Source organism: Pipistrellus hanaki (genome assembly GCF_964339955.1).
Source record: "Pipistrellus hanaki genome assembly, chromosome: 8".
Classification (NCBI taxonomy): Eukaryota; Metazoa; Chordata; class Mammalia; order Chiroptera; family Vespertilionidae; genus Pipistrellus; species Pipistrellus hanaki.
In genome coordinates, this window is record NC_140510.1 from 58246563 (window position 1) to 58269803 (window position 23241).

Below are 23241 nucleotides of genomic sequence, written 5' to 3' on the forward strand. Positions count from 1 at the left end.
AATGTATTTAAGAACATCTATCACAAGACTAAATGGAAAATCAGTGCATATTGACTTACACAGAAGAAATAAACTTAAAACATATTAAGATAAATGTATTATTAATAAATGGTATCAAGGACCCATCTAAGATTTTTGATGGTAGTAGACGTGGCCACATCTTAGAAAACACTCATTTACTTAATTTTAAAGACTCTATTAGACCAAAGACTTAAAAGGCTGATGTATTTGCCACAGAGAGTAAGAAAATGCTTTGGGCCGAGACCGGTTTGACTCAATGGATAGAGCGTTGGCTTGGGGACTGAAGGGTCCCGGGTTCGATTCCGGTCAAGGGCATGTACCTTGGTTGTGGGCATATCCCTGGTAGGGGGTGTGCAAGAGGCAGCTGATCAATGACTCTCCCTCATCGATGTTTCTAACTCTCTATCTCTCTCCCTTCCTCTCTGTAAAAAAATCAATAAAATATATTTTAAAAAAAAGAAAAGAAAATGCTTTGGACTGAAATCATGATGTGGCTTGGACATAAAGAAACCAGATAAACAGACTGTGGATTTGCTGGAAGAAGGGGCCTTCATCTAATGCAGACAATTGACACTTGCTACCAGAAGACGAGTGTCCAAGGCCTTTGCCTTTGTGTAATATGAAGGGCTGCACACTGCCCACCACTTACCATTTTTGGAGACAAACTGGGAGGTGACTCCTGCCTCAAATGTGGCAAAAACAGGGCTGTGGTCACTTGTCATAATATCACTGGTGCTGCCTGCAGGGAAAGAAAGGCATTTCTAAGCAAGGAAAGAGAAAACCTTCTGATCAAACCAAGGATGGCAAACCCATAGCAGAAATCAAGTCACACTGATGGAAGCCTCCAGAAGTTTTGTACCTGTCTTTTCATTGACCTTCCACAACTATACTCAAAAGTCTCAGTAACTGTGCGTGACACCCTCCATAGCTAAAATGTGCCTATGCTAGGTTTTCATGGTTTAAGCACTTTGTTGAATTGGTGAAAAGCTCATGGTCCAGAATGGGATGGGGGTTTAAATCACTGAGCTCATTGGTAAGAGAGATGGCACCTTCCCTCATCCCACAATGATTGGCAGGATCAGGAGAGGGTGAAGGTGATGAAGTGTAGACACAGAGGGTAGACAACTCTTTTAAGGAGCCAGGGGAGTGGCAGTAGAGCAGTTTGGAGTGGACAAGAGAGAGAACACAATTCTAGAAATACTGAGGATACACCCACTTCTTCAGGTGACCAACCTGACTAGGGCTGCAGGGAGCTCTCCTGTTTTACAGATGGACAGATCAGAGCCCTTTAGTTTAGGCATCGAACCTCCCAGCATGCCACTCACCATAGGACTGACACACCACATGCACCAGGGGGTACGACTTCCAGAGGACTCGGTCACACCAGGAAGGCAAGTTGTATTTCATCTGCAAATCAAAGTCACAAGCTATGTAAAATGCCTGCAGTTTTAAAAAATATGTGTATTAGTAAAAGAAAAGATGAACTTGTGGACTTCATAACCCTTGGCTTCATCTGTTGTTGGTTATTTATAGAATTACCCATAGGTGGTCTTAAATGCTTTTTGCTTGCTTCAAGTTCCAACTCCACTGCCCCACACTTTCAGACTCCCTGGACTCCAGCTTTAGAATAAAAATTGACTCACCTGGCTGTGCTCCCTTACCTATCCTCCTCATTATTTCAGAATCTCATGTATTTTTTATATTCTCTTATTTGTTTTCTAACTCAGATAAACCCCTCTACCAGTATTTTCAACCAAGTCTCTGCTTATCTTCTCCAGTTACTTCACTTAATAACATACTCCAGCCAGTACACCTGATCCACCCATTCACACATCCATCCATCTACCTACTTATCCATCCATCCTACCATCCATCTATTTATTCATTCACCAACCCATCCATCCATCCATCCATCCACCCACCCACCCACCTACCCACACATCCAATCATTCAAACAATGTGTACAAGCCCTCTCAAGACTATGCTAGTGAACAAGACTACTATTGGGTATGGTAAACAAGGCAACCTGGCAATGATAATAATCCTCTTTAATCAATATCTTTATCTCCTTAAGTTCCAGTTCTTTCTCCTCTGCCTACGAATGTAAAGGTACTCATCCTAAAAGAACCTACCTTTGCCATCTCCTTCAATATTTTTCTTTTCTTATTTTTACCAATTTTCTTTCAAGAATGTTCTCTTTTTGCCTCTACTTTTAGACTGTCAATTTGTGTGTGTGTGTGTGTGTGTGTGTGTGTGTGTGTGTTTTTAACCCGAGGTACAACTTACATACAGTAAAGTGTACTAATCTTAAATGTATAGCTTGAGAAATTTTTACATTAGCATACATCCATTTTACATACGTCTATATGTAACAACATGATTTCCATCATCACAAAAGGTTCCCTGTCCCTTCCTTGTCAATACTATCACCTCCTTGAGGTGAACACTATTATGAATAATGTCCCCACTTATAAATTTTGCCTACTCTTGAACTTATACATGGAGCTCATCCAATATATAGTCAACCCTCAAAGAACACAGATTGACTATGCAGGTCCTTATACACAAATTTTCCCCCCCAATAAATACGTAAAGTACTATAAATCTATTTTCTTTTCCTTTTGATTTTTTTGATAACATTTTCTTTTCCCCCCCAGTTTACTTTATTGTAAGACTACAATTTATTACACATATAACATATAAATATGTGTTCATCGACTATTTATGTTATGGGTGAGGATTCTGGCCACTAATAGGTTATTAATAGTTAAGTTTTGGGGGCGTCAAAAGTTATATATGGATTTCCTATTGAATGGAGGTCAGTGCTCTAACCCCTGAGTTGTTCAAGGGGCAATTAAATACTCTTTTTTTTTTGGTCTGGCCTCTTTCAATCATGTTGCTACATATAGATGTTCTTTCACATAATTACTGTGGTTGTATTGCACTGTATGTATATACCACTTTTATCCATTCTACTGTTAATGGAAGTAAGATTGTTTTCAGGTTTTGGACACTGTAAACAAAGCTATAACCATTTTTGTATTTGTCTTTTGGTGAACAAATGTACTGATCTCTCTTGTATATAAACCAAGGTGGAATAGCTGAATCACGGGATAAATGCATGTGTAGTTGCATAGATTCTGCCACTCTCATTTCTTTAACCTTGCAGTTCTCAACATTGGCCACCCCAGAGAATTACCAGTGGAGCTTCACAAAGATATAGAAAGTGAGGCCCCACTCCAGATCTACTGCATCACAACCTGTGGGGATGAGTCCCAGACAACTATGTCTCTGAAAAACTCCACCAGAGACTCATCTGCACAGCCTTGGTAAAGAGTTACCTTGTCCTCCTGCAGCCTGGATTTCACCTCGAAGACTCTGTGCACACTGCTCTTTTAAAGTCTACCGAAAACTGTGAGCCACAAATCCAGCTCTTCAGGCAGGGTCACGTGACTGGCACATGTTCTGGACTCACATTTCATACTGGTTACTCCTAAGTCTGTGATGCTGAACTGTGCGGTTGGTCTTCCCACCATCTACCAACCATACTTTTTTCCATCTCCTTTGTTGTCGGCTTCTTCCTCTTGTCTCTCACCATAGATGGACCTCAGATCTGTACTTGGCTCTTCTCTACTAATTTCTGCTCACTCTTTGTCTTCTCTGCTGATGACTCTCAAATCTATGACCCAGCCCTGGCATTTCTCTTTAGCATCAATCTAGTATTTTAACTGCCTTCTGGATGTTTTCTGAGATTTCCACAAATATTGTACAATAAGTCTAAAAAATAAGCTTTATTTTATCCCTCCAAGCCAGCTCTGCCTTCTGATTTTCTAGTTCTTAATCCATGGCAACCCAATCTGCATCAGTCATTGTCACAGTCTTATAGTGTATTTATCTTGTTTTGTCTTTCCCACTCTAAACTTTTGGGGGACAGGCACCCCACTCCTCTTTGATCTCCCTCATCTAGCAGAGTACCCAGTCCATCACAGGTCATCAGTAAATATCTGTCCAATAAAAATAAATAAATGCTTTATTGCAGCTTTCCCCAAACACAGTTACTTGGAACACAAGTGGCCTCATCTGATGTTAATTGATATTCCATAACCAATCAAGTTTGGCACCTGAATTTCCTCATGGAGAATACAATGTTCATAAGTCCACAAGGCTCTGGTAAGTCCCATAGCAAGAAGCTTGTTTAATGATGAATCACTTGGCAGATTAGCATATATATTTGCTAAGGGAGCTTCAGAACCCACTTAAGGGAATAACACTTTAAGTCCTCTCTGAATCTTCAGATACCGGGATAAAAGATAAATACTGTAGGAGTCATGAGACCAACTTCTCACAGTGTCTAAATCTGGCTGCCCTGTGACACAATCTACATGAGATTTCCATTTTCTTGTTTTTGTTGTTGCCTAGTGAAAAAGGACATTCATCCGTCTGCTCACCTTTATGGGAACAGATACAAGAGCAGTGAGATGTACAAGGAGTGTGGAGACGGAGGGTAGGGGAGGTGTCTATGAGGACTCACCCCCGTGGCTTTCTGCTTAGTGTAGGCATATTTGTCCCGAGTCTGTCTTTCAAAACGGTAGGTGGGCGCGAACGTGATTTCTTCCTCCTCTGAAACCAAACAAAACCCTGTTTCAGCTTTCATTCCCATGTCTCACATCTGGCCAAGTTTCCTTCTCCTCCAGACATAACCGCCCCTTCCCCCACGGCGCTGTGAGGATATTCGGGGAGAAGGGAGACAGAACGAGAGTCCCGAGGAGGATATCAGTTCTTACCGAAGTGCAAGAAAACCTTCTGCTCCTTCCTCTCCATGAGCAGCTGGTCATGGGATAGGAGGTCTGTGTACTGCTGCTGCCTAATCTTCTGGATAATGGTTTCTGCCTCCTGGAGCAAGGACATGGCCACTGTGAGACACCCCTCTTCACCAACGTGCTCAGGAGGCACCTCATCACCCTCTGCCCACCGCACCAGACCCCGGAGCCTCGGTGCTGTACCAGCCCCCAGCCCCCACCTGGGGTTGCTGGGTAGGTGTTTCTTAGCTCAACCATTTTTACAGGGAAAATCCTGCAATAGTGAAATATCAACCTGATAACGTAAGTTCCTGATTATTCCAAATTTACTGAGGGGCATTCTATTTTTTTCATACTCTCTTTTAATATCATCTTATTAACACTTCATTAGGTATGTAGGTATGTCTCTATTGCTCTCTCTTTCTCTGGGAACTGAGCCAGCCTGTTGTAAGGCCATGAAAGAATGTGAAATCCCATCAGGCCTCTGTGATCTGGGCTGGGACCCCAGGAGTCGGTGTGACATCCAGAGGATGTGCTGGCCTTGGAAGCCAGTAGTCCTCCCTCCCGTGACTTGTTACCTCTGCTCTGGCCAATGCACTTGGTCATCTCCTGGTGAGTGGATGGCTGTGACAGCCCCTTAGACTCTGAAGGGTCCCTATCCACCCTCTCTCATCTGCCTACTCAGTAGGAGAGAGAGAAGGAAAGGGGCCGTGAGAAGCACCTTGAGAGGGAGGGAGGGAGTGGTCAGGGAGTCACGACGGGCCCTAAGCCTCCCAGTTTCTGCAGAGCCGCTGTGGCAGCGGGAGGTAGAGGCGGCTGAGGTATGTGGGACAATGGGAAAGTCCAGGTTCAATTCCAGCTTTGTCTGTGATCTGTAACAGGCCCAAGACCTTTTCCGTGGCCCGTCTGTGCCCCAGGGCTCTCTCTGCTCTGTAAAAGTAGGTCACAGGATGGCAGCTAGACGCGGACACAACAGGCAGTTAATCAAGGTCTCTGGGCAGACGGGCTGGGTTCTGCTCCTACGTCTGCCTCCTGCCCCATCTTCCTTCCAGGAACACGGAAACAACCTCATCTGGTTCTACATGCATCCAGTGGCCATGCCTGTCCACCCCCTTCCCTCCTCTAGGGTACAAGGCTGCATCTGTGCCACATGGCCCTCTGACCACTGCTCACTGGGCCAGGGGTGGGCATCCAACTTAGAGAATTGCTTCCCTAGGCTGGACAGTGACCTGTGCTTTGGGGAGAAAACAGCTGATCGAGTCAGACTTCAGCCTCTGCTGGCGACCTGGGACTGGCAGGCTGAGGGGTGCAGCCAGTCAGTGGGAGGACAGAGGCAGAGTGGTGGTGAGGCGGGGCAGCAGGGACAGGCATGTGGGAACTAGGCACGAGCGCAGACAGCCCATAAAGAAAGGCGGGCACTCTGCAATGGGAACAGTTCTGAGTCTCCCAGGTGGAATAGCTGCCTTGGCTCAGTTCGGTCATTGTGTCTCCATGGTCCTCTGCCCTGGGACAATGCAAGGAAGCCTCTGTCCCATGCAGGCCAGCCCGACAGACACTGGTCACCCAGGTGGAAGCCCCTCACCCGATGGGAAGCTCCCCACCCAGGTGGGCAGCCCCAGTGGGCAGCTCCTTACCGAGGTGGGCAGCTCCACACGGTAGTTGAGGTCCCCGAGCCAGAAGAGATGGGTGAAGCGGTGAGTGATGTTAAAGGGACTCAGTTTCTTGTCTCCCAGAGCCAGAAACCGGAGAATGTTTGTATAGTTTTGGTTTCGCCTGATTAAATGACAAAACGACCATCTTAGCACAGGGCTCCCTACTCCTCCGTGGTGGGACATCAGAGGGACAGGGTGGGAACTGAGACTTGAATTTCTGGCTCTGTTGCAGCAGACTGGGCCCCGGGAGCATGTGCTCCACGGGAATCAGAATCGTGACTATTCTGGATGGCTGTCTTCACGACCAACTGGCACCTGTCAGTGAGTGTGCCCAGAGGGGGTTCTCCCCTTTAGAAAGAAGTGGCACTTGGGTGTCTGACACAGGAAATGTCTGCTCTGCCCTTCAGACATTAACACATTCGGTTAATGACACAGGAAGTGTCTGCTCTGCCCTTCAGACGAGACTCCTCCACATGGGGGGTTGTTCCTGAGCTGCAGTTGCCTCTGAAGAGACCACGGGGAAAGCCCTCAAAGGATCCCAGCCAAGGCCTGAGCAGTCAGTCCATCATTATCAGAGGCGTGAGGTCTGTCTGGGCAAAAAACCCAACACAGGCTCTGGGGAACAAATGCTATTACCTGAGTTTCTTCTCGCTCCCGGAAGTCAAGTGGCTGTTGACAAACCCCAAGGAGGTTCCGTTGAACATGAATGACACCCCCACGGCTCCCTTGTTCCCTGAAGAGAGGGAGAAAGAAGTCAGAATGTCAAACAGGCAAACCAGGACATCAAGGTGAAGAAAGAGGGGTGGAAGCAGGTGTGGGAAAGTGGAGGAGAAGGAAGAAAGCAAAACATAAGAGGTGGGGGTGGTGAGGATAGGACAGGTGACAGCCTGGGGGATGAGATTCCGCCAGGGGAGTAAGAAAGCAAGGGGAATGGTCAGCAGCCTTGGGTTCTCTAAAGGGCCGAGGGAGGAGGCCGCCAGTGTAACCCATCCTGGCATCTCCCCGGAAGGGGCTCTCGGTCACCACACATGCCATGCAGGCAGGATACGAAAAGCAGCCAGAAGCTGCAGAAAGAAGATTCAGGAGGAAGAGACAGGGCTAGCGGGGAGGGGAAGGCGACCTTCCACCCAGCTAACTTCAGTTTCCTGTAAGACCAAAACCCACACCTAAACCACCTCTTTTTCTATCAGTTTTACTCCCTGCTAGACCAGCGGTTCTCAGAGTGTGTTCCCCGGCCCCGCAGCGTCACCATCACCTGGGAACGTGTGGGAAGTACCCATTCTCAGGCTCTGCCCTGGACCTGCTGAATCTGGGGTGGGGCACAATGATCTGGGTTTGCCGAGTCCTCTAGATCAGGGGTGCATAAACACTGGCCCACCACCAGCTAAAAATGGTTTTTACACTTTTAGAGAGTTGGAAAAATCAAAAGAAGAATATTTTGTGACACATTAAAATATGAAATTTAAGTTTCGGAATGAATAAACAACATTTCATTGGAACACGGCCACACCCATAGACAGAGTTGAGTAGGTGCAACAGAGATTGTATGACCTGCAGAACCTAAAATATTCACTATTTGGCCTTTTAGAGAAAGTCTCCTGACTTCTGTTGTAGGTGATTCTGACACATGAAGTCTGAGAAACTGGTCTGCCCAATACAGCAGCTATGAGCCTACATACAGAGCCCTTGAAACATGGCTGATCCAAACTGAGACGGGCCCTGAGTGTCAATGACACAACGGAATTACCAGCCTTGGTAAGAAAAACAGAGTGGAAATTCTAATACTTTTCTTTATTGAATACCCATTGAAATGGCAATCTTTTGAATGTATAAGGCTTGATAAATTTTATTATTAATATTGACTTTGGTCTTAGCTGGATAGGCAAACCCAGATCACTGTGCTCCACCCCCGATTCAGCTAGGGCCAACATTGACTTTGGCTAGTGGATAGAGCATCGGCCTATGGACTGAAGGGTCTGGGTTCAATTCTGGTCAAGGGCACATGCCTGAGTTGTGGGCTTGATCCCCACTAGGGGGCGTGCAAGAGGCAGTTGATCAATGATTCTCATCATGGATGTTTCTGTCTCTCCCTTTCCCTTCCTCTCTGAAACGAATAAAAATATATAGTTTTAAAAAATTGACTTTGCCTGTTTTCTTTTCTTCAATGTGGCTAAGAGAATATTTAAACCCCCCTCATGGTTTCCCTTCTGTCTGGGCTGGACAGCCCTGGGCAAAGCATGGATTTGAAAGGGCGTTGGGGATAAGCCGGCACCACCTCCTTGGGAACGGGTGGGTGGCGCAGCAGAGAACAAACAAGCACTAGAAAGAGGTTCCTGGGCAGCAGAAGGGCGTAGGCTTCATGGCAGGGCAGCTACTGAGACAGGAAGGAAGGAGGCACGAGGGGGTGTGGACCTGGGCAGGTGTGGTTTGTCAGCAGAAAACTTGACAGAGCTCATCCCCCAGAGCTTTTCACAATCAATTGCAACAGTTCTATTTCCTGTTCTCTCTGGGACTGTCCTGTCCCTGACTCCAACCCCCAGAAACCACTGGCCTCACCCTTACCTCTGCCCTCACCCACGCGGAGCACCTCCATACATACTCACAGACAGAGTCACACAGATACATTCCTGTGTACACTCACTCATACACCCACAGTCTCACACTCACACCCTCATGGGGTCCTCTGCTCTTATTCCGATTCTCTGAAGCACCCTGATGAGTCCCACTGGCTCGGAGACACGTCCCACCCGAGTCAGTCTAGATCCAGATTGGGGTCGGCAGCCTACACCTGTGGCCACCTCGAGCCCACAGCCTGTGTTATGAATAAAATTTTACAGAACAGCTCCTCCCATTCATTTCATGCATCTGTGTTTGCTTTTGTGTGACAGCAGCGGGGACGAGGAGTGACATATGGCCCACAAAGCCTCAAGTGTTTACTCTCTGGTCCTTAATAGTAAATGTGTCGACCCCCTCCTTGGTCCCTGACACTCAAGGTGGGGCCTTTGGACCAGCACTGACACTACCTGGTTGGAAACACTGGATTCAGGCCCCACCTGGCCTGCTGAGTCAGAACCTGCATGTCAGCCAGATCTCTGGAGTGCTGGTGTCGACCAGATAAGTTTCAGCTGGGGGACCCTGGTTTGCCCAGGGCCAGGGGATCTCAGGATCTGAGACTCCATTTTTAATCTGGGGACGTCCTAGTGGAGCTGGACAAGATGGGTGGGCATGGCGGCGGAGTATGAATAAGGCGGCCCTCTTTGCTCACCCAGAGTGTTGGCGATGCCCGTCTTCACGTTGTCGGTGCAGATGTGGCTGATCCGGTTCTCATGCTCGGGCTTGGCCAGCACCACAATGCGAATGTTCCAGAGGGTGTGGATGGCGATCTGGTGGGGAGGACAACGTTGTGACCCCGGAGCAAGAGATTCGCACCTTGTCCTCACCTCCCAGGTGTGGAGTTCCCTGTCTGTAACCCCTAAACTTTGGGGGACTCCTAGGGATGTTCCACAGGTGACACAAAGTATCTTAAAGATGAGAGCCGGGTCTGACGAAGTTTCAATAAAGTAAAGCACAAGTAGGGCAGAGGGAGGACCCTGTCACTTTCAGCAGCACCCATGGGCTCCATCAATTTCTGAATACAGGTCCCTTCTCTGGCCCTGGAAGGTAGAGGAGAACCACTGAGTACCCGGGCAACTTCGGAAGTTGAGAGTTGAGATGCTGAGCCCACCATTGCCTCTCAGTGGTCCTGGCCAGCCTTACAAAGCCAGCTCCCCTGGAGTCCCAGCTGGGGCCGTGACCAGCTGCTCACCATTTTAAAAGTCATGCTGGTGATTTCTTGCAGGGAGTTTTTGAGTATCTCTAGCCACTCCTTCTCCCCCAGAGGGTCCTCCTGGGTGCCAATCACATAGATGTCGTGGGGGATGTAATCAGCAGAGTCATCCCGCGTCTTCCCCTGCCCCTTGGAGAGAAACCAGGACGTGATCTTCTTGGGAGGGGGGGCGTTACCTTCAACAGCAAAACCCAACACGAAGTGAGTCACAGGTACAACAGAAGAATTCAAACAGAGGTGGGGGAGTCCCGCAGACATGAAAACCATTCAGGCCACCCAACAAATTACCTTAGATGGAGAACTAGGTACTATCACCCCCAATTACATTTCTTTTTAAAGATAATGTGAAGTTTCAAAGACTAGAAACATAGAAGATTCCACATGGTGTCTTGATCTAGTTGCACATGAGGTCAAACACCAGCTGGTCTTTGAAGCCACATTGGGAACTGAGACACAGTCCTCAAGGAATATACATTCTGGGAACTGAGACAGTCCTTGAGGAATAGACATTCTGTTGCCTGGGTGATCCCGTAGGTAGGCTGACAGGTTTGGGATGGGGCTTCCAGCCCACGGTTGGGAGACAACAATTGCTTCCTTGCAAAAGAGACATCTCAGCCAAGGTCTGATGTGAGGGTGCTAGCCAGAGAATCGGGAGGAGTGTGTAAAACCCCCTTCACTCCCTCCTTTCCTGATGCTGCTGGGCGACTATTTGCTGTGTTGAGACAGAGTGGGCCTGACTCTGCTCCCGACCAGGTTGGGGAGATAGACACCCAGTTAAGTTAGAATTTCAGATAAACAACAGATAATCTTCAGAATAAGTATATCCCATGCAATGTCTGTTTGTCTGAAATTCAAATTTAATTGTGCGTCCTATATCTACTTATTTTTCATCTCGAGCTGAATATTCACACTAAATATATTATTTAGCATAATTTACAGTTAGTATATGAATGTATATTAGTATATAAGTATATAGTACATATCTAGTATACATTTAGTACTTATTTCTAGCTACATAGTTATACTAAATATTTAGTAACATTTACATTCAGCATATAATATTTATATATTTGGTATATATATATATTTACATATAAAAATATAATATATATATTTAGTGTAATATATAGGGTGTCACAAAAATGTACATATACTATATCTGTAGATTCCATTACATTTAAAAAATGAAATGTATATTAATAAATACTGCCTTTATAATTATTCAAAGTGTGTCTAAATTTTTTCTGGGACACCCTGTATGTATGCATTTCTAGGTCAACACCTATACCAAAAATTATTTGTTATTTACATGAAATTTGAATTTAATTGGGCATCATCTCTCTCCTCTCTCGCTGTCTCTCTCTCTGTGTCTCTGGCAATGTTACTCAAGGAAGTTCTTTCTTTCTTTGGGTCCGGGGACCCTTGGCAGGCTGCCTAAGACTGGCAGGTGCCCAAGAGCCCCTTGACCTAGACATACAGATTCTTTACCTCATATCCTTCAACTTAGACACACAATGTAACCCTCTACAGTGGCTCTTGGGGTATGAGTCCCAGGACTCGCCCCCTTATCTATTGTCTTAGGAAAATGCTAGAATTCTCTAGAAGGGAGGCTGCACTGGTAGGCTGGGGTGGGGGAGACAGGTTCCCTCCTTTTGAGGATGCTGAATGCAGGAAGTAGAACCCAAGGGGAAGTGACAGGAGGGAGGGAGGCAGCTGTACCTACCCATGTTCCAGGTGCCAATGAAGATGGTGATCATGTCGGGCTCAGGCTGCTCCGAGTGCTTGTTCTTCATCTGCTGCAGGAGCTGGCAGAAGCCTTCTCTCTTCTAGGGATTGAAGGGCAGACAGACTCAGAAAGGCCTCTGCACCCGCCCATTACGCTCTCAAAGTGCGTGGCCAGCTTCAGGAAAACTGAGAGGCACACAAATCAGTCCGCACTTCCAGGAGGGCAATGGGGAAATGGGTCCCAAGACTAAGAAAGTGGCTGTTCTGTGGCCCAGCTGTGTCACGGCAGGGACCAGACTCCAGGTGAATATCCAGGAACTGGACCAGGGCCCCACCATGTCGAGGAACTACAGCACACATTTCAATGTGAAAAAAGTGAGAAACAACCTTAATGTCCAATCTTAGGAAAGGAATTCATAATGGTATTGTGGGTCATCCAAGCACTAGAATACTATAGGGTTCTAAAATTTTGGTGCAGAAATACTTTATCAATAAGGATAGATGGGCAAATATATTGTTAAGCATAAAAAAACCTGTTGACAAAACAGTATGAATAGCATCATTACATTTAAAAAATATATTTTATTGATTTCAGAGGTTGCAATGGTGGGTTTCAACCCCTGGTGGGCATGTCAGAGGTGAGATTAGGTCACAGAGAACCCTGCCCATGAGATGTCCAAAGTCCCCGAGGATTCCCATTGGCCCGAATTACCTCTCACTCCAGGAGCCAGTCCTAACAGGCACCTTACTTCTGCAGACTGGGGCCGTGTGCAGAAATGGAGAGGCCCCTGGTTGGGCCTCAGGTTTAAATATGGGGTGCCTCAGAACACTTCCTAGAGTAGCTCAGAGAAGCTAACAGCCTCCCAATGGGGCTGGGTAAACACAGCAATAAAAGATGCATGCTCTTGGGCAGACAGCGTGGAGGAGGGGAAAGACGAGAGGACTGTGACTGCTCAAATCCCAGCTGGGCTCAGCTTTCCCAGGTGGAAAATGGGTCGTGAGAACTGAGTGAGCTCTTGGTACGAACTTCCAGGCACAGAGCCCGTCTTGGAAAACATGCATCCCTCATTCCCCTCTCGGCTGTCTTAGTAATCATCACTTACTTTGGAATCAGCAAAAACATATTCCTTCCGCACGGTCTTCTCCTTCTCTGTTTCCACCAAAATCACCAACTTGTTCAGAAACTTCTGAGACTTGATGAGCTGCAGGACTTAAGAGAAATGAAAGTTCACTTATTCATTCACCTACTCATCACCCAATATGTAGAGAGTGTCCACTACATTCTGGCATCTGAACATCCACAACCCTGACTCTCCCATCCGCAGGCAGAGCACCAAATCTGTGCCTAGTTTCCCAGGTCCCTTTGTTCCTGGCTGCTCTTCCAGGGAGAAGCTCATGCTTAGAAAGACTGGCAAGCAAGAGGTGACCTGGTAGGAGCAGGAAGAGCGTGGCTAATTGTCTTCTCATCTTCCTTCCTTTCCCCCCTTTCTTTATTTCTTTATCCTCCTCCCTATCTCCTTTCCTACTTTTGCTTTGCTTTTAATTTATAGCTAATTTTTTTTTATTTCTATCAATGATAGACTCAAGATGTTCTATAAGATTTGTACATATAATAGTACCCCTCAATCTCACCTGCCTCCAATGTTCTGCTTCCTAGAAATAACCACTTTCAATTCTCTTAATGAATTCTTTTGGAATTTTACTCCATGTCTATATTGATACTTCCTGGTGTTTCAGGTTTAAATATTTGAATATTTCCTTTGCATATTGACTTTGCACTATGGAAGATGACGGTTTAGCTCTCTTTCACACATACAGCCTGTCCCCCTTCTCACCATCTTCCTCCCCCCACCAACTCATAATGCCCGTCCCCCCCATCATCTTTCCAAGAATTATATAATAATTTTGGCTGGGTAACTAGTCAGTGTTTTGTATTATGACTATGAAAATGCTACTGATAGACAAGTCTTCACTCATTCATTCACTCAGTATACATCTATTGATCACCTACTCTGTGCCAAACACTATTCTAAACTGGCGGTAAATACGTCAGGGCCTGCAAGACAACATCTCCAGCCCTGACTTTGGCATTCAAGGACCTGCCCCACATCTGGGACCCCATTTCCTACTGTTCCTCTCTTTAGGGGCACAAGTAATATGTAATTCCCCTAATATCCTTCTCTATTCCTTGCACATGCCAACATTTTAGTCCAAGAGTTCTTCCTGCCTCATGCTTGGTGAACTAATTCTTCAAAGCCCAGACAGAGCTATCTCTGTGGTATGAAGCCTCCTTGCACCACCCAACAGCTGAGCTAATCAATCCACCTGCCAGGCTAATGCAGGCTCACAATCAGTTTCCACCTTTAAATTGCTAATTCTTTGAAGGAAAGCCTATAAGTCAGAGTTGGCTTATGGCAGATGCTCAGAAAAAAGAAAAAAATCTTTGAAATAAGCTGACAAGAGTTCACAGCGCTTTTCAGAACCCTGGGAGGTATTTCTTTCAACCCAGAAACCTCCAGGGGTTTTTTTAGTTTTTTTTTTTTTTTTTTTTTTTTAGAACAATCAGGCACTCTTTGATAATATCTTCCCTCATGTTAAGTTTCTCCTTCTTTTCAGAGTTGGAACTGCCCTTTCAGTTTTAACTCACTCTCTGTGATAGGTAAGAGGAAATTATGGCTTTAAGCTGATCACTTTCAACACAGTCCTCTCCTGCTCATACCCTCAGTAAATCCCCATCTCTCCTGCCCAACACTGTGATCTCAACTCTGCGTGATTATGATGGCTATCACGCTCATGTCTAAGGACTTTATTCCTGCTCCATCTTCGCTGCTCTATTCTGCCTTCCTTACAACTATCCTGGATGTTTTCCTTCACAGCACTTTATCAATAGCTGAAATCATTGTGTTGCTATACATGATGGACAAAAGTAGATTTACATTTGTGAGTATGCAAAACAGAGTTTAATTTTATATTATTATTGTTCATTAATTATTGTATTGTTTTCGATATGAACAACTGTAAACCTACTTTGCGCCACCCTGTATTTTGAGTATTTATGGTCACTCAATACTCTGGAATGTAAATTCTGTGCTGTAGAGGCCTTGGATCCCCAGTGCTTAGCCCACAATAACTTGTTGAACTAATTAGCCCATAAGCATCTGGTATGTGAACATTTCCCATTTTACAGATGAGTTTAATTGATGGTGTAAAGCCTCAGGTGCTGTGAGTGGCTCCTACATGCTAGACTCTTTCCTAAGGAGCCTTACATGCAGATTACTCAGTTAATCCTTATCCATCTATTTTACAGATGAGGAATCTGAAGTCCAGTGCAATTAAGTTGTCCAGGGTCACACAGCTGCTAAGAGGCAGAGCTGGGATGTGAATTTGAGCAGTTTGGTTTCAGAGCCCATGCACTTGAAACTGTCTTTCAGTCTCTGTTACACTAAAGATGCTTCTTGATACGGGCCCTTATGTATGCAGGGCCCTGGACCAGGCCCCGGGAGGTGACTGTATGCATCAACCTGGCTCCCTCTGGGGAGGAGTGCATCACAGAGCTGCCACATTTCCCCAGGATTCAGAGGAAGGAGGTGGAATGGACAGGGAAGGCCTCAGGAAGGAGGGGGCCTGAGAGGTGGGTCCTAGAGCTGGGTGGGGGTGGAGGGGTTCCACAGGCAGGATGGGGCAGAGGGTATCCTAGCCTAGGGGTGACATAAACCTGGCGGGACGTGCATCCCCAGCCACCTGTTGTTGACCAGTCATCAGTAAGAGCACGAACAGATGAGAGCATTGTGGGTGTGAGGGTCTTACTTTTCTTGTGGCTGTAGAACTTGTCCTCAGAACCATCCTTGGACTTCTTAATGATCAGTTTCCCAGTCTCAACATCGACTTTGAGCTGCAACTTCTGAGGAAGTGCCAGAGACTCTGACTTTACCTATGAAGAGAAGGAGAAGAGAAAAGAGAGGTAAGGGGAGGAGAAGAAGACGGGGGAGAGATGTAGGTCATCTCTTCTCTGTCCAGGCTTTCAAGAGCTCCTCATCTATATGGCTGGTCAGCCCTTGGCCAGTTCAGCCTCAGTGTCCCATATTGGGCTCCTTGGTTTCTATTTCTAAGCCTCCCTTGCTCAGGGCCACACACCCTGGTTTCCACTGGCAGCTCCCAAGAATTGCTAAAATGTGGCAAGGAGCCCGGCCAGTCTGCTGTGTGCACATTAGTTCTTCTACCAACAGGTTTGGTGGAGGAAACAGATGGACTACTGGAAAATTATTCATTCCCTGCCTAGTCTGACAACATTCATTAATTTGATGTCATCTACTTCCAGGAAGGGTTTTACTAATAGATTTAAGCTTCTGAACCTTGTTACAACTAATAATTGAACACTGATTGATAATAATTAGGAAAAGTACAATTGCCATGCTCAGAAGACAGATTTATCATCAGGACTAGAAAGGATGTTGTGGGGAGGGACATTTTGGGGCCTCTTGATCTGTGCTTCTGAATATGGGACCAGGGCTGCAATTGGATACATCAGAATCTCTGGGGATAATTAATAAAAACAAATTTTGGGGCCTGAGTCTGAGGATTTTAACTCACTCACACCTGGGGAAATCATGGGACATGCATCCCTCTCCCCCCTCTAATTCTCCCTTAAGGCACTATGCAGCCAGTTTGAAGGTCCCATTTGATGTCACTCACTAGCCCTGTTGATAAGGACAAAGTTTAAGTCATCTTGGGCCAAGAGGTTCTTTCCTGCTGAGGCTCCACAGATTCATATGGACACCCATTCTAATGCTGAAACATCTTCACAGGTGGCTCCACTGACCACTAATCTCAGTTGCTGGGCTCCCTGACCTTGTACAGGTGAGCCCAAAGTCCTCATTTCACAGGGAAGATAGTGTTCCTCAGCTTCCAAAGCAAAGCACAAGGGCACAACCACTTACCTCAAAGGTGACTGGAGGGATGAGAGAACGCCGGTGGGGAGACTCGTGTCCCTCATGTAGCAAGGCCTTGACCTGTGGGCATAAATGTATAATGCCATTGAGGCTGGGAAATGAAGAAAAGGCCACATCTTTGGGGCAGTCAAAGGGAGCACAGTCTGCATTGTCTGAGCAAAGAGGTAATCAGATGCCAACAGAAGCTGTAGGACCCCCCAAATACCTTATCTTCAATAGAGGACAGTAGACTTGTCAGTTGGCTGAGCTTGGTCACCATGTTGATTGGATTGGCCTCACCAGGCACCTGGAAAATGAGGAAACAAGCAAAGAAAGACACAGTCACTGATGACCTGTTACTGAGAGGTGTAACACTCCGCACTTTCCAGGCCTCATCTCACTTCAACCTCCGAACAACCCCAGGAGTACTATTATTATCCCCCTTTGCAGATGAAGAAATCAAGAATATTCCCAATCACCTCAAATGTATCATGGCCAAAAAAAATAAGTCATTTTTTTCTTCCCTCTAAATCTGCTTCTCCCCAGAGTGTCATACCTCATCCACTCATTTGCTTAAGCAAAACTCTAGGATTGGCCTTGCCTATTACCTTCCTCTTCCTACATCTACGTCTTCGCTGCTCCTGCTGTGCTCCCAAAATAGAGCCACCCCACTGCTGAAAGCCCTAGACTAGTTGCTTTCCACCATAGAAAAACTGCTTACCCTGCCCTCAAAGACCATATGATCTAACCCTCCATGCCCAGCTACTCTCAGCCTCACTTCTGGTCTGCCCATGGCCTTGAGCTACCCTTTCTGAGGAATTCCCAGAGACATGGATTTCATCTGGGAAGGCCATTCCCTAACACTCAGGTCTCAGATCCACAAAGAGGGCTTCCCTGACCACGCTAAAGTAGCCAGCCACAGTCCTCTCTATCAAACCACCCTGCTTTGCTGCAAATCAATCACCACAATCATTTATTTGTTCACTGTTTTCCCTGTTAGAAAGCAAGCTTCGTGAGAACTGGGACCATGAGTGCTCTGTTCAGTGCTGCAACCTTGAGGCTTGGAACAGTGCCTGCCCAGGGAAGATGCTCAGTACAATTGTTCAAAGTGTACTTGAGGCCCAGAGAGCTGAAGTTACTTGTCGGAAGTCAAATAGCTAGTGAGTGGAACAGCAGGACTTGAATCCTATTGGCCTGGCACCAAATCCACAGCTTCCAAGCATTTATTCCCAGAACAAACATTTCTAAAGTATCTATTCTGTACCAGGCACATTGCCAGTGCTGGAGGTGTAGAGTTAATAAGACATCCCTGCCCTCTGGAAGTAGAATAAGAGTCAGACACATGCATGATTAACTTGAATACCAAGCAGAACAGATACAGGGTTATCTCCAACCAAGTGATGCTTTTTGACCCCACCCTATTGCTTAGCAAGTCAGCCAGGCTATTCTTGCTTTTGATCTCAATTTTCCACCCAGCCACAATATATACTACTTCTGCTATCACTAATCAATCATCACTCCATCACCACCATTTTCCTCACCATCACTCCCCTCCCCACCATGACCACTGTCAGCATCATCACAACCAACTCCAACCACTAGCCACACCCCCACCACAACTATCACCATCATCATCACACCTATCAACATTTTCTCTGACTGCTTTGGTCAATAGATGACACAGTTCGGGATCCCCTTGTTTTAAGGGGTTTCTCATGGAGGATTGAAAAGATAACAGATTTTAACCCCCTTATTCACTCTCTTGAACACTTGGAATTACCTGCTTGGAATTACCTGGGACAGTCACCTGGCTGTCATTTTTTCCTCCCTCTAAATAGAAATTTTTTGGCTTGTGTTTTTCACTCTCTCTTGCTGAATCTGTGTCTTTTGGAGCAGACTTGGCAAAAACTCACAGACTATAGTGAAGTTCCTGACAAACTGGGGGTGAGTTCTTGGACTGGAAAGTGTGAGAACAATGCTAGAGCTTTGTTCGTAAATCTGAGTCTTATTCAGTGAAACTCAAAGGAGGTCCAATTAGTTCTTACATTTTATCCTTCTTAATTTGAACATATTCACTCATCTAATCTGCATGCATATTTATTTATTTTTATTTTTATTTTTTTTAAATATATGTTTTATTGATTTTTTACAGAGAGGAAGAGAGAGGGTCAGAGAGTTAGAAACATCGATGAGAGAGAAACACCGTTCAGCTGCCTCTTGCACACCCTCCACTGGGGATGTGCCCGCAACCAAGGTACATGCCCTTGACCAGAATCGAACCTGGGACCTTTCAGTCTGCAGGCTGACGCTCTATCCACTGAGCCAAACCAGTTTCGGCTGCATGCATATTTATTCTTATAATCCTTGTTATGCAGATGGGGAAGTTGACTCAAAGTGATGAGTTTATCTTGCCCAAGGTCACACAGCTACTGTACCCTAGAGATCTGAATGCAGATCTAACCCAGTGGTTCTCAGCTGGTGGTGATTTTGCCCCCCAGGGGACATTTGATAAGTCTGGAGACATTGGGATTGTCAGCAACTAGGGTATGCTTATGGTGTCTAGTGGATAAAGGCTAGGATGTGTTAACAACTAATAATGCCACAGCATAGTCTCCATAATAAAGAATGATAGCCATATGTCGCTAGCTTGGGTGTTGAGGACATAATTCACAGCTCTGTCTAGAAGTGGGTGAATTGGTCTGAGTGCCACCTGTGGGTTTACACTGTAGCTTTCCTGCATGCACGTGTCAAATTGTTTTTTTTTTTCCTCCTGTTAATCTAGTCTTGTGTCAATTGTATTATTTTTATTACTAGTCCAGCTGTTACAAACTAAAGGAGGGTAGAAAGGAGTGAATGCTCTCCCTTTCCTAATAATGCAAATGGCCAAATAGTCTTTCAGAAAATTCATTTCCATTCCAGCAGTGCGGACAGGTAAGCCCTTGTGAGTTCCTGGTCCCCACACAGCCAAACCCTGACTTCACCTATCAGCTCTTTGCTTATCTGATATGCAAGTATACACGTCCTTGTTTTGAATGTCATTTTCTGGTTACTAACGTGGTACAGTCAAACATCTTTTCACGTGTATGTTGGCCATTCCAAGTTCTTCAGTAAAACCGTCTTCTTTATATCTTCTCCCCATTTTAAAAAGTGGGCTGTTTTGGCTGAATTATTTGTAGACTTAAAAAAAAAAAAGTATGTTAATCCTTTGTCTCTTATCTTAGTTGAAAGTACTTTCTCTGAGATATTAGTTTCCTTGTTTTAAATTCTGCAGATGAACCTCTGGTCACACAGATCTTTGCTCAAAGGCCACTTGGTCTTGGCCCCCTGCCAGGCCGTGAGCAGGTGACTGTGGCCGGAGGGAGGTGCATGCATTCCTTGCTCTTCCTGGGGCAAAGGCAGCATCAAGAATTTAGGCACCCCATGTGTTTCTTTCAGTTTCTGAAGAAAATGTTGGGAAGAGGCCCTGCCACCTTATGTAGTACTAATAAGTACTTTTGCTGATGGGTACATGATTTAAAATCTTATTTCTCAAGTCAAAACTAGGCAATGGGAAATGTCTTATGGGGGTGGGGATGGGGATGGGTAGAGTTCTGTGGCTCTCACCCTTCACCCATAGCTTACTCTGACAGTTCAGCCATCTGGACTCTGGCAACCTCAATAACACGATAACCCACCCTCAACCCCAGTTTATCAAACTCATCTTTCCAACCCGCAAACCCTTACCTGAGGCCGTGGGCGGAGGCCCGGGGAGAGCTGCTGGTCAAACAACCTCTGCAGAGACTCCAGGGAGGGAAGGGTCCGGATGACTTCTCTGGGGGCAGGGGACAAGGTGAAGGTCAAGGATTAGTGAGGACTCCGGCTGAGGCAGCCTTAGCTCCATCTGAGCCCCTTCTGGCGAAGGCAAGAATCCTTCCCAGAAGAACAAGCCCGGGCAAGGATGCAGGCCTGCCCATCCCCCAGACCTCCACTCCTTTCCATCCCACACCCCGGACCAAACTGGAGTTGTGATTTATAGACCTGATTTACTTAGTCATACAAGGCCTGTAGAAAATTTTGATCTAGAATCTCAAAACTACTTTGAAATCACTTAGTTCCAACATTTGCTGTTAATAAGAATCACACACACACACACACACAAAATCACACACATATACCTAAGTTAAAAATGCAAATTTCTGGGTCCCAATCTGATTTGGTCCCAGACTTTAAATATGTGCCCCAGGGCTTCCTGTGCTGGCAAGCTGTGCTTCCTCATTCAAGTCCCCTCCACCAAGCTCAGATGGACACCCAGAGATGTTTTCCTTGGCCTGATCCCTGAGGAGCCCATACTAGGGCTTTATGGATTCTTCTTTCCCTTCTCATCTTTTCCAAGTGCTTAAGCATGGTGGGCAAACTATTTATTTATTGATTTATTTATTTTATTATTTTTTTAAAATAAATTTTTATTGTTCATATTATTACAAATGTTCCTCCCCCCACCCCCTCCATTGCTCTCCTCAACCAGGTTCCCATCCCACCCTCTGCCCTTTCCCCATCCCCCATTGTCCTCATCCATAGGTGCACAGTTTATGTTCAGTCTCTTCCCACATCCCCCTCTCCCCTTTTCCCCAAGAATCGTCAGTTCACTCCCCTTCCATACCTTTGATTCTATTATATTCACCAGTTAATATTGTTCATTTAGATTTTTTTTTAATTTCCTTGGTTTTTAGATTCATTTGTTAATAGTTACATATTTGTTGTTCATAATTTTTATCTTTATTTACTTTCTCTTCCGAAAGAACCCCCTTCAGCAATTCATATAATTCTGGTTTGGTGGTGATGAACTCCTTTAGCTTTTTTTTATTAGTGAAGCTCTTTATCTGGCCTTCGATTCTGAGTGATAGCTTTGCTGGGTAGATTATCTTTGGCTATAGGTTCTTACTATTTATCACCTTGAATATTTCTTGCCATTCCCGTCTGGCCTGCATGGTTTCTATTGAGAAATCAGCTGACAATCGTATAGGTGCTCCTTTATAGGTAACTACCTGCTTTGCTCTTGCTGCTTTTAATAATCTCTCTTTGTCTTTTGCTCTTGGAATTTTAATTATGATTTGTCTTGGTGTGGTCCTCTTTGGATTCCTTTTGTTTGGAGATCTGTGCACTTCCTGGACTTGTAAGTCTAATTCTTTCACCAGGTGGGGGAAGTTTTCTGTCACTATTTCTTTCAGTATGTTTTTGATATCTTGCTCTCTCTCATCTTCTGGGACCCCTATAATTCTGATGTTGGTTCGCTTGAAGTTGTCCCAGAGGTTTCTTACATTATCTTCAATTTTCTGGATTCTCTTGTCTTCTGCAGAGGAGTGTCTTCTGGCTCTATATGTTACAAATTTTTTATTTGATTCTTGCGATCTTCCATTCTATTTTTAGGACTCTGTATAATATTTTTTATTTCAGACAATGTATTCTTTATTTCCTGTTGATCCCTTATCATTTCTCGTTGATTCCTTATTAATTCTAGTTGATCCCTTTTCATATCCTCATAGGTCTTATCGACCTTTTCTAGGAAATTCTTGAAAAACCTTATAAGTGTAGATTTGAACTCTATATCCAGTTGCTTTTTGTCCTCCATTTCTTTTGTTTGTGATCTATTTCGTTGTCATATTTTCGCAGCTTTCCTGATGGGGCGGAGTTTCAGGGTGGAGCCTACAGCCTTGGTTTCCGTCAGCCCCACCCTATGCGGCTCCTGAGTCTCTGGGTCCTTCAGTACTCGCTGCAAGTACCTCTGAGAGTAAGGTGCCCTCGATTTTCGCCTGCTACCAAACAGTCTAGGCTCTCCCCCAATGAGCCCAGAACTGGGGTTCAGTTCAGTTGGAAGTGGGATTGGAAGTGGCGTTCAGAGCAGTCTGGAGCCCCAGTCTCCTTCCCGCCAGGGCAATCCTGTGGCACAGCCAACTGTCCCTACTCTGCGAGCAATGTGCGCGCCTCCGGGACCTCCTTTTGCCGCTCCCCCAGGGTTCTGCCTTACAGCCTAGCTCCCTATGGATGAGCCTGGGTCCCTGGGGTCTGGCCTAGACCTGGGGTTCAGAGCAGTCGGAACTGGGGCCCAGCACAGTCGGAGCTTTTATCTCCTTCCCGCTAGGGAACGCCAGCCAGGCAATCAGCTGCCCCTTCTCTCCAGCTCCGTCCTCTCCGCGCGCCGAGTGTCTCCATGCCTTAGGCTTTTTAAGCTCCTCCTCTCTTCCTTCTGGTTTTCTCCTTGCTTCTCGTTGTAGAATTTCCAGTCAGTCAACTTTCCTGTAGTTCTGGGTAAT

The 23241-nt window shown here is 45.7% G+C and overlaps 1 protein-coding gene across 3 annotated transcripts in view; it reads right to left on the reverse strand.

Moving 5' to 3' along the window:
* The window catches only part of INPP5D (inositol polyphosphate-5-phosphatase D), a 94506-nt gene that overhangs the window by 19029 nt on the left and 52236 nt on the right, over positions 1–23241 (reverse strand). For all 3 annotated transcript variants that reach the window (XM_084891755.1, XM_084891754.1, XM_084891753.1), the window contains 14 exons: positions 20675–20762; positions 17178–17258; positions 16961–17032; positions 15831–15954; positions 13127–13233; positions 12022–12124; positions 10278–10474; positions 9738–9855; positions 7109–7205; positions 6455–6593; positions 4806–4914; positions 4553–4641; positions 1347–1428; positions 671–760 (listed from right to left, as the gene is read on the reverse strand). In XM_084891755.1, the coding sequence (XP_084747881.1) occupies positions 671–760; positions 1347–1428; positions 4553–4641; positions 4806–4914; positions 6455–6593; positions 7109–7205; positions 9738–9855; positions 10278–10474; positions 12022–12124; positions 13127–13233; positions 15831–15954; positions 16961–17032; positions 17178–17258; positions 20675–20762 (1496 nt within the window). The remainder of the gene's footprint in view (positions 1–670; positions 761–1346; positions 1429–4552; positions 4642–4805; positions 4915–6454; positions 6594–7108; positions 7206–9737; positions 9856–10277; positions 10475–12021; positions 12125–13126; positions 13234–15830; positions 15955–16960; positions 17033–17177; positions 17259–20674; positions 20763–23241) is intronic.